The 12,080-nt window shown below is 37.9% G+C and overlaps 1 protein-coding gene across 1 annotated transcript; it reads left to right on the top strand.

Annotated features, from left to right (window-relative positions):
• Positions 1 to 6,372: 6,372 nt before the first annotated feature.
• LOC140615447 (olfactory receptor 56A3-like) lies at positions 6,373 to 7,326 on the top strand. Its single transcript, XM_072795307.1, has one exon. It carries the CDS (start codon positions 6,379 to 6,381, stop codon positions 7,324 to 7,326), a length of 948 nt encoding a protein of 315 aa, XP_072651408.1. The 5' UTR covers positions 6,373 to 6,378.
• Positions 7,327 to 12,080: the final 4,754 nt, after the last annotated feature.

Here is a 12,080-nt window from a genome sequence, read left to right as displayed (position 1 = left end):
GTTAAAAATAGATCTGCCCTACGACCCAGCAATTGCACTGCTGGGGATTTACCCCAAAGATACAGATGCAGTGAAACGCCGGGACACCTGCACCCCGATGTTTCTAGCAGCAATGTCCACAATAGCCAAACTGTGGAAGGAGCCTCGGTGTCCATCGAAAGATGAATGGATAAAGAAGCTGTGGTCTATGTATACAATGGAATATTACTCAGCCATTAGAAATGACAAATACCCACCATTTGCTTCGACGTGGATAGAACTGGAGGGTATTATGCTGAGTGAAGTAAGTCAATCGGAGAAGGACAAACATTATATGTTCTCATTCATTTGGGGAATATAAATAATAGTGAAAGGGAATAGAAGGGAAGGGAGAAGAAATGGGTAGGAAATATCAGAAAGGGAGACAGAACATAAAGACTCCTAACTCTGGGAAAGGAACTAGGGGGGGTGGAAGGGGAGGAGGGCGGGGGGTGGAGGGTGAATGGGTGCCGGGCACTGAGGGGGGCACTTGATGGGATGAGCACTGGGTGTTATTCTGTATGTTGGAAAATTGAACACCAATAAAAAATAGATTTATTATTAAAAAAATAAAAAATTAAAAAATAAAATTAAAAAAATTCTAATTAAAAATAATAAAATACAAAAAATAAAATAAAATACTAATTTATATACATCTAGGTTTTTATTTTTAAAAAAACAGCATTAATGATGTAAGGAATGTGAAAATAAATAAACTTAAGGAAGTTCTAGGGGGATTTTTAAAAATATTTTGGAGAGAAATTTGATAACTCCTAGTGAAAAACAAATTTTGTATGTTATAACTGAAAAAATCCTCCACTGAAAAAAATCCTCCACATATACCATTTTAAGTCTATAAAGAGAAGCATACAAGGATATTGACAGCGTTATTTTCAGTAACAATTATAGGTCACTTGAGTGTTGACTACTTACATAAAGAGGGATACAATGGAATATTACTCAGCCATTAGAAACGACAAATACCCACCATTTGCTTTGACGTGGATGGTATTGGAGGGTATTATGCTGAGTGAAGTAAGTCAATCGGAGAAGGACAAACATTGTATGTTCTCATTCATTTGGAGAATATAAATAATAGTGAAAGGGAATATAAGGGAAGGGAGAAGAAATGTGTGGGAAATATCAGAAAGGGAGACAGAACATAAAGACTCCTAACTCTGGGAAACGAACTAGGGGTGATGGAAGGGGAGGAGGGCGGGGGGTGGGAGTGAATGGGTGACTGGCACTGAAGGGGGCACCTGACGGGATGAGCACTGGGTGTTATTCTGTGTGTTGGCAAGTTGAACACCAATAAAAAATAAATTTATTATAAAAAAGAAGAGGGAAATGTACAATTGGAATTGTACATTGTACATTGTAGGAATTGAACAATGGTAAAAAAAATGAAGTGGACTTTCACAAAACAATATGGAGAGATGTTTAAGATGTAGTGTTGAGTGCAAACAAAGAATAACATCAGATGAGGTGCCTAGGTGATTCAATCAGTTAAGTATCTGAATCTTGAGTTCAGTTCAGGTCATGATCTCAGGGTTTCTCTCTCCCTCTGCTCCTCCTGCCCCCCAATGTGCTCACTCTTTCTCTAAATACAAAACAAAACAAAAACCATCAGATTTACAAAACAAGAATATTTGTATAAATTGAATATCCAAGCTCTTCCCCATAAGCACACTACCTCAATAACCATACTTAAGATTAATTAGAAAGACATAATTTAAAATTCTGCATTTTTACTTTTGTGAAGAAAGCAGAAATAGGAGTGATATTGAGATACACAGAAGAAAGAGAAGTAAAACTACAGCAAAAGAAGCACTTTCTTTTTTTTATAATAAATTTATTTTTTATTGGTGTTCAACTTACCAACATACAGAATAACACCCAGTGCTCATCCCGTCAGGTGCCCCCCTCAGTGCCAGTCACCCATTCACCCCCACCCCCGCCCTCCTCCCCTTCCACCACCCCTAGGTCCTTTCCCAGAGTTAGGAGTCTTTATCTTCTGTCTCCCTTTCTGATATTTCCCACACATTTCTTCTCCCTTCCTTTATATTCCCTTTCACTATTATCTATATTCCCCAAATGAATGAAGAACATACAATGTTTGTCCTTCTCCGATTGACTTACTTCACTCAGCATAATACCCTCCAGTTCCATCCACATTGAAGCAAATGGTGGGTATTTGTCGTTTCTAATGGCTGAGTAATATTCCATTGTATACATAGACCACATCTTCTTTATCCATTCATCTTTCCATGGACACCGAGGCTCCTTCCACAGTTTGGCTATTGTGGACATTGCTGCTATAAACATTGGGGTGCAGGTGTCTCAGTGTCTCATTGCATCTGAATCTTTGGGGTAAATCCCCAACAGTAAAAGAAGCACTTTCAAGAGACAGATGATGATGGCACACCATAGGAAATATATTCAATGGTATTGTAATAGCTTTGTATGGTGACAGATGGTAGCTTTGGGGTGACCATGGCATAATGTACAGACTTGATGAAACACTATGTTACACACCTGAAACTAATGGAACATTTTGTGTCAACTACACTCAAAAAAAAATAATGAAAATAAATAACTGACGATGCTTGCTCCTATTACTTGAGGGGTGTGAATAATTCACATAAAATTCAAAACGAGGGATCCCTGGGTGGCGCAGCGGTTTAGCGCCTGCCTTTGGCCCAGGGCCCGATCCTGGAGACCTGGGATCGAGTCCCACATCAGGCTCCCGGTGCATGGAGCCTGCTTCTCCCTCTGCCTGTGTGACTGTCTCCCTCTGCCTGTGCCTCCCTCTGCCTCAATCTAAATAATTTCTACAATTTCTGCCTCTCTCTCTCTCTCTCTCTGTGTGACTATCATAAATAAATAAAAATTTTAAAAAAAATTCAAAACGAAAGTAAAAAATAAAGGAAAAATCGTGTTTTCTAATATTCTGTTGTATATACATCCCATTTAAAACATCTCTTGTTAGAGAATAAAATTTCTGTGAAATTTCTCTCTGAAAAGCACTTTACATTTCCTCCAGGATATTTTTTAAGGTTCTCTTGCATTATTATTATGATGCCATCATAAAAGTCACAGTAAGTTAACATCAATCCTCTCAATAGCATAATTTTGGAGGTATATATCTAACAATTATGTGCAGGAAGCCCATGAGAACTTCTGAATGAGCTTATTGGACCTGTGGAAGGCACTGAGCATGCAAATGCAAAGGAGCATGAACATGGATGGATGGATGGATGGATGGATGTAACACCCCTACATCCAGAAGACTGCCTACAGAACATACAATCAATTTGGGGCTGGATTAACTCCTCACTTTTAGAGAGAAAGAAAATTATTTTCTTCTTATACCTGCCTGCCTGTCTGTCCCAGGAGGATCTTTTGGCCTCAAAGAATTAGGGATGGGAAATTCACAGAGGACAAAGTCCCTGAGGCTCTGTAGTTATAACTACCTTAGATACTTCAGGAACTAACCAGAATCCCAGTATCAGTGGACCCCATGCTCCACATTCTCTGTAGGTAAGTCTGCTTACAGGGTACCTGAGAGGCAACTATACCAATATTAGCCAGAACTTGGGAGGCAGGGGAGAGGGACCTTTCTCTTCAGTCAGATCTGTGCTCCATTTCATTCCTGAGTCAGTACTGATGAAATTAGCCTGAAAATGGGATAATAGAGATGGCATCCTGACTCAGGTCAGAAGGCCATGTGAGAACTTGTGCTCTGAGACTTTACTTTTGCCATCCTCTTGCCTTTTAGGATCTTTTGCTCAGTGGTGCCAAAAATGCAGAGAAGCAGGAATTTGTCCATAGGAGATTAATAAGCAGAGGGGGCTGGGGAAGTATACTATGTGGACATCAGACTAGGTTTTCATCTCTGAAAATGAAAATTTGCTAGCTTTAGAGCAAAGAATATGCCCACAAATGTTTTAATAATGGCACAGGAATTAAATATAATCTATATAGCTTCAGAAATTGAAGGCCTAGAGCCCAATTGAGGGTCAACGACAGTCAGAAAGTAATTCCTCAGATTTCAGCTCAATCTAAATAATTTCTACAAACTACTGTCACCAAAAATAGAAAATTATGCACAGATCATAGGATCAAAGAGATATCTATGACTGATTGGTTCAGATTAATGTCTGAAAAAATACTGAGAGAGATGTCTCACAATTGTGTCTGTATTTATGGAGATAGGTGGTCCTTAACAATCCCTCCTCTTCTTCAAACAGAGCTTCCATAGTGCTATGTTGGGGTCCATCCTGAAGCTTGAGAAAAAAGCTTGCCCTGCAGGGTCTCTGCTTGGATCATTGCCCTTCAACTTCACTGGCTTCTTCATCCTGTCCCTACCTGGAACCAGTAGTCATTTGCTCTGGTTCCTCAGCCTAAGTGCTGTCATTGCCTAGCTCTGACTGCAATCCAAGGTTAAAACAGGAGAGGGGAAGAAGGACATAGATGGTCTCAGCTACTTTGTTTCTAGGGCTGAGTAGATAGTTCAATGCTTATTGGATGAGTTGTAGATTGAAGAACATGTAAGAGAACATTCCAAAGAAAATAGGAGAAAAGAAGAGTCAGCGAGTAGAAAGTACAGATAAAATAGTTCCTTTACATTGTCCTCAGAAGTCTCATTCTGGTGCTAGAAATAATTATCCCAAAGTTCTTCAGAAGACAAAGAAAATCTGCCTCTTCCTCTATACTTCTCCATGAGCATTTCTGTCTGAATTACCATTTCTTCCATGTGGCTGTACCCTTCAATGGTCATTTCAAGTTTTTCCCTCTTTCTATTCAATGAATCCCTAATTCTTTCCAAGAATACTCTGACATCCCTGAAGATGAAAATCTTCTTGGAAATGGTAAGATTTGGTGTTCTGACTTGTAAGAGCCAAATGTCAAACTTTTACAGAGAGTAGGAACAAAAGATGCAATCAGTAAAGATCAAATGACAAAACCTAAATGATGAAAGCAGTTTAAGGGAGTATTTTCATTTGGTGGCTTGAGGATGTACATGCTGTGGGTCATTGTAGCAAGGTCTGAGCTGAGCAAGAAGTATTACTTTATCCTTCAAACTTATAAGTAAATGTATCTAATGAGAAAAAAATAACAGATAGGCAGAGTTCAATGAACATAGTGCCCAAGACAGGAGAAAGTTTTTGGTCAACAACTCAAGACTAGCTTTATTTGTCCACGGGTTTTTGTCTTCATGACTTCCTGCAATTCCAGTATCTCCCATGCCTTGTGGGCCACTCTACCAAGGCAAAGCATAAAACTACTAGACAAAAGAAGCTGGATCATTATACTGAGGATATGATATAAAGAAAAACAGAAAGCGGATGAAAACTTTAAAGGTAGTCTTCATCACCCACACACTATTACAAATAAAACAAACAACTTCATCTTCTTCCATGACAGGTATCACTCTCACATACCTATGGGCAATTACTTATGCTCCTTTTAATATTGTTTCTTCCAGAAGTTAAGAATCCTACAATATGCAAATGTATAGGGGAAGGAGCAATTATTTGCCAGGATCCATACCTACCTAATTAAAATTTTTAGACAAAATGAAAATTAAATAACTTTATTTTCAGGATATCATTTTTTAAAAAACATTTTATTATTTACTCATGAGAGACACAGAAAGAGAGAGAGAGAGAGAGAGGCAAAGACACAGGCAGAGGGAGAAGCAGGCTCCATGCAGGGAGCCTGATGTGGGACTCAATCCAGGGACTCCAGGATCATGCCCTGGGCTGAAGGCAGGTGCTAAACCACTGAGCCACCCAGGGATTCCCAGGGTATCATTTTTTTAAATGCAATTAAATCAAACTCCATTTGAAAACTCAGAATAGAGGTAGAATGGGGAACTAGGAACATTTATCTGAGTCCCTATTTGTGCCTGGTTCTACTACTTATCTGTGCATATTGTTACAGTTAAATGATCACATGGTGGCCTATGTGGACATTAAAAAAAGGAAGAACCTTATAAGGACAAATTTAGAGACTAACCTGTCACAAAGAAGTTCTGAAGCAATTTTTTCCCTTCTTTATACATTCTGCAAGAACATAATAGTTCCATTAAAAATAAATCTTGAACTAATCAAAAATGTATAAATAAACCATCTTTCCTAAGTCCTCTATACTATTTAAAGTGATAGGAATGTCCTAGTAGCAGACCACAAAGAATAAACAGATGAATTCACATGGGTCTGGATGACCTGCTAGAACTAACAAGTTTCACCCAGATGAAGCAAATTGTTGTAAAGTCATGTGTCTTCAGTCACTAGCTAATTTTTATCCTAATTTTACAGATCATAAAAAGAACGCTGTAGAAATATTTGGCAAAATATGACAGCACATCCAAATGGTACAATCTCCATTGAGGTTTCAGACTTCCTCCTGAATTGTTTTGTCAGGTCTCCCAGCTGGAAGCTCTGGTTGTCCCTGCCCCTAAGCTTCCTCTTCCTCCTGGCCATGGGGGCGAATAGTGTTCTCTTGGTCACCATCCAGCTAGAGGCCTCTCTTCATGAGCCCATGTACTACCTGCTGAGCCTCCTCTCCCTGTTAGACATTGTTGTCTGCCTCACTGTCATCCCCAAGGTCCTGGCCATCTTCTGGTTTGACCTCAAGTCCATCAACTTCTATGCCTGCTTTATCCAGATGTACATCATGAATTGCTTCCTTTCCATGGAGTCTTGCACATTCATGGTCATGGCCTATGACCGCTATGTGGCCATCTGCCACCCACTGAGGTACCCATCCATCATCACAGAACAATTTGTAGCTAAGGCTGCTGCCTTTATTTTGGCCAGAAATGGGATTTTAACAGTGCCTATCCCAATTCTATCATCCCGACTCAATTATTGTGGGAGAAATGTCATTGAGAATTGCATCTGTGCCAATATGTCTGTCTCCAAACTCTCCTGTGATGATGTCACCATCAATCGCCTTTACCAGTTTGCTGTAGGATGGACACTGCTAGGATCTGACCTCATCCTCATCTTCCTCTCCTACAGCCTCATACTGCGAGCTGTGCTGGGACTCAAGGCAGAGGGTGCTATGGCCAAGGCCCTGAGCACATGTGGTTCTCATTTCATCCTTATCCTCTTCTTCAGCACCATCCTTCTGGTCTTCGTGCTCACTCTTGTGGTGAAGAAGAAAGTCTCCCCTGATGTGCCAGTCTTGCTCAATATCCTCCATCATGTCATCTTCTCAGCCCTCAACCCCATTGTTTATGGAGTGCGAACTCAGGAGATCAAGCAAGGAATCCAGAGATTACTGAAGAAAGGATGGTAGTAAGGACAACTGGATCTCTGCATTCATAATATAGGATGAGCTTTTAATCAATAATTGGTGAATAGACTGAAATTCAAATCTGTGAGTTGAAATTTACACTGGGTAAATTGGATATTGTGTCTTCATTAATAAAACTTAAGTTATATTATAGTTCCCTTTTCTCTAACTTTTCCTATAACAACATCATTGACCCCTTTTGCTTTTCCCATACATATTATCTTATTTTAACAAAATACTGGGGTCCTTGGGGCAGGTTTTAAGGTGAGAAATTAAGGGTTTGTAATACACAGCTGTGAATATGCTATGCCTTTACAATCATGAATATGTATTTGAGGAAATTTTTGGGTAGAGTTGTGTAATGTGTAATGCCTTCTTATTCTCATTTTCATAGAAGGAAGCTTATAGGAGACAAAGACATGGAAGTAAAATTTCAGTCCTAAATGATAGAGTGTTACTATTCATCTGTAATTGGTTCTGCAAATGGGCAGTTATTTGAAATAAGCATTGCAAGAGGAGAGGGGTTTTGCATGGATTTCTCATTCATCCAACAATAAGTAATGAATTTCATTATATTTGAGAGACTCTTAAATTCTCCTCCCCAGTGGGCTTGTGCTTTAGACATTTATCTTTTGGATCCAGGTTGTCATAATTAATGGTATGCACAAACAGCTCTGCTAATGAGTTAAAGATTGGAAAATTAAAATATATTATCCAATAATAATAATTTACAATTTTGAAAACATAATATCTAAACATTGTTTTCATATTAAGTGGACAGTTTCTGGTTTTTTGTATATTTTTTATTGGAGTTCAATTTGCCAACATATAGTATAACACCCAGTGCTCATCCCGTCAAGTGCCCCCCTCAGTGCCCGGCACCCAGTCACTCCATCCCCCTGCCCACCTCTCCTTCCACTACCCCTTGTTCGTTTTCCAGAGTTAGGAGTCTCTCATGTTCTGTCACCCTCACTGATATTTCGCACTCATTTTCTCTTTTTTCCTTTTAATCCCTTTCACTATTTTTTATATTCCTCATATAAATGAAACCATATAATATTTGTCCTTCTCTGATTGACTTACTTCACTCAGCATAATACCCTCCAGTTCTATCCACATTAAAGCAAATGGTGTGTATTCGTCATCTAATGGCTGAGTAACATTCCATTGTATACATAGACCACAGCTTCTTTATCCATTCATCTTGCGATGAATACCGAAGCTCCTTCCACTGTTTGGTTATGTGCACATTGCTGCTATAAACATCGGGGTGCAGGTGTCTCAGTCTTTCACTGCATCTGTATCTTTGGGGTAAATCCCCAGCAGTGCAATTGCTGGGTCATAGGGTAGCTTTATTTTTAACTCTTTGAGGAACCTCCACACAGTTTTCCAGAGTGGTTGTACCAGTTCACATTCCCACCAACAGTCCAAGAGGTTCCCCTTTCTCCACATCCTCTCCAACATTTGTTGTTTCTTGTCTTGTTAATTTTCACCATTCTCACTGGTGTGAGATGGTATCTCATTGTGGTTTTGCAAATGACATATCAGATAAAGGGCTAGTGTCAAAGATCTATAAAGAACTTATTAAACTCAACAGCAAAGAAACAAACAATCCAATCATTAAATGGGCAAAAGACATGGTCAATAATTTCACCAAAGAAGACACATATGGCCAACAAGCACATGAGAAAATGCTCTGCATCACTTGCCATGAGGGAAGTGGACAGTTTCTAAGCACACTTTGCATCCTGGGAATTCTGTTAGCTATTAAGACACAAAAATAAATAGAATATTTTGTTATCAGAGTACAAAGTTTGGTTAGGGGGAATATAAATATGAGTTCCAGGGATATGTTGTTCTCAGTGGGAGAGAATGGGAATGGAATAAGGCACCTATAGGCCGTAAGGTACCTGGCAAAATAAGAAAGCATTACATAGAGAGTTAAAGATCTGAATTGTAAGCCTTGCACAACTACCACAAAAAAGGTAGGTTCTTGGGAACAAATGAGGTGGTTCCATTGTGTTTCATGTTACTTATCTCCTACCCCTGAGAACAGTGAGCAATTTGTTTTAGAAGATCCTTTCTAAATATAAGATTTTATGCCTCAATAACAACTTAAAAGTGTGTTTCCTTGTTTTGACCATGGAAGGAAAATCTATCAATATTTTAATATCAATACTCTCCCCCAAATCTAGGTTCTTCAGCCTTAACTGATTCATCCTTAGACTACTTAAACTTTCATTCAACAAACTATCCATTTCTTTGTCTTCTCTGTCTCACAGTGAAGAACAATATTTCAGTCCTCTGCTCCTGGATATCACTGTGAGCTACCATTTGAAAAACACATATGGGCTCACATAATTAAGAAGCAATAGTTAAAAGCACATAATAAACATTTTAACTAGGAATAATATATTTCTCAAAAGGAAAAGAAGAATGTTGGAGTTCCTGGGTGTATCAGTCAGTTAAACATCTGCCTTTGGCTCAGGTCATGGTCCCAAGGTCTTGCTATCAAGCCCCATGTCCAACTCCACACTTAGCAGAAAGTCTGTTTCTCCCTCTCCCTCTCCCATTGCCCCTCCCTCTGCTTGTGCTCTCTCTCTCTCTCACTCTCTCTCTCTCTAATAAATAAATAATCTTTCTTTAAAAAAATAAATCTTTCTTTAAAAAAATGTCAAGATCCAATTAGGTTCATACCATAGATGCCCTTTTTCTTTATAACTTGAAAAAGAATTCCCAAAAATCTCATTTCCTCACACATTTCAACATAAGAAAAAAATGACTTGGTTTAAAGTGTGCATAATAAAAACAAGAAGGTCTTACAAATATGAAAATACAATGTGCTAGTGTAAATTGAAGCTACTATCTCTTAGGGAATATTAAAAGTCTACTAGTTTTAACACTATCATATATTAACATCTACAAGTCAAGGGACTACAAACTTTCAGAATTAATCTCTACCAGGGTCACATTGTACAACAAACCTAGATCTCTCCAGTTAACTGTTAGAAAGCTTGAACACCGAATGCACAAAAAGGGCTACATCAAGGGATTTAAAACATGTACCATCCATGACTGAGAAAGTTAGATACAAGTCTTGTCTTCCAAAATAGACGGTAATATCTTTATATTTAAAACATATATTTTTGAAGGCTTTGCATTGTTGTGCTTATATGCAACTTTTAAATATTTTTGGCTCCCATCAAAGCAATATTTTCAAAAAAGCAGCACTGATAGGATCATTTGAAAAACAAGGTGAACAGATTAATTACAACTTTATCCCACTAAAATAATTGACACTAATAATGATATCCTCTAGAATAGTGCTTTTTTTAAGATTTTATTTATTTATTTATTCATGAGAGACAGACAGAGAGAGAGAGAGAGGCAGAGAGTGAAAATGGTTCCATGCAGGGAACCCAACGTGGAACTCAATCCCGGGTCTCCAGGATCACGTCCTGGGCTGAAGGCACCACTAAATCGCTAAGCCACCCAGGCTGCCCTAGAACAGTGCTGTCTAATGTGAGCCATTTAATTTTAAATATTTTAGTGGCCACATTAAAATATAAAAAGAAAAAGTTAAATGGATCTTAATGTATTTTGTTGAAATCAATATATCTAAAACATTATCACTTCAATGCAAAATAAATATAAAAGATTTAATAATAACATAGTTTACATTCTTTTTGTGTAGGCAAGGTCTTTGAAATACAGTATGTATTTTACATTCACAGTATATTTTGTTGGAACAATCTCATTTCAGGGGCTCAATAATGACTAGTAGATGCTATATATGGATCAGAACTGCACTAAATCATATAGCTTTAAAATGCAAATGAAAAATGGGTAGGAAAGCAATTGAATTAAGGAAAAAAATGTATCCTTGGAAAAGAGCTAAAACAAAATTCCTTCTCTTTGGCTGTGATTTTTCTCTTATGTTTTTCCATGTGGAGAAGAGGAAGGCAGTGTTTTAGAGGATGAATAATAATGTCTTTGTCTTAAAATGCCACATTACATGAGTACTTATGTCCTAGACACCAATGTGAGAACAGTACAATATGAGATGGTTCATTTATTGGCTTCTTACAACACATAGTCCTCAAATCCTATAGCAACAGATTTGAAATAGAACCATGTATGAACCTGGGAAGTTACAGAACCCAAGGAAAAATGTAAATAGAGACTTTACTCATGATAAGGCAGGAATATTAGTGCTAGGAGAAGCAATAGATGTTAGTGTCAAAGGTTTGTCAAAAGGTAGATGAAAATAATCATATTTTGTAATTCTTTAAATTTCTCTTAACACTATTTACATGCACATATGTATATTTTAAATTGGTTCTTTTGTACTCTATTATATTGATAAAATATATTTATATGAAATGCTTAATAATGAAAGTGTTATAACTATTCAATAAAACATATGAGTAGGAAATCAGTCTGTTCAAACCAAATAGTCATCCAGAAAATGTTGAAGTTTAGATTTTGTTGGTAAGACTTTTCAATTTACTCACACATTATCCATAATTAGACCCTCCTTCAATGACCTGAGAAAGTAAGACATATTTGACGGGAGGCCCAGCTGACACTAGAAACTGGGCCAAGAGAACAATGCAGAGTGCATACAGAGAATGGTAATGGCCCTTTGGGCCCACAGTTAACATTATATTATCTGCAAAATATGCACTTATACCTAATATAGACAAATCTTTGTTATGGTGCTACATTTGCAATAATGAGTAAGATAGGCAAAGTCC

Source organism: Canis lupus, chromosome 23 (genome assembly GCF_048164855.1).
Source record: "Canis lupus baileyi chromosome 23, mCanLup2.hap1, whole genome shotgun sequence".
In the NCBI taxonomy this organism is placed as follows: domain Eukaryota; kingdom Metazoa; phylum Chordata; class Mammalia; order Carnivora; family Canidae; genus Canis; species Canis lupus.
The sequence above is the reverse complement of the archived record's forward strand: the minus strand, read 5'-3'. Positions and strand labels throughout refer to the sequence as shown.

Excerpts from the sequence above, each read along its gene's own strand:
- LOC140615447 (XM_072795307.1), top strand. The coding sequence starts at position 6,379 with ATGACAGCACATCCAAATGGTACAATCTCCATTGAGGTTTCAGACTTC.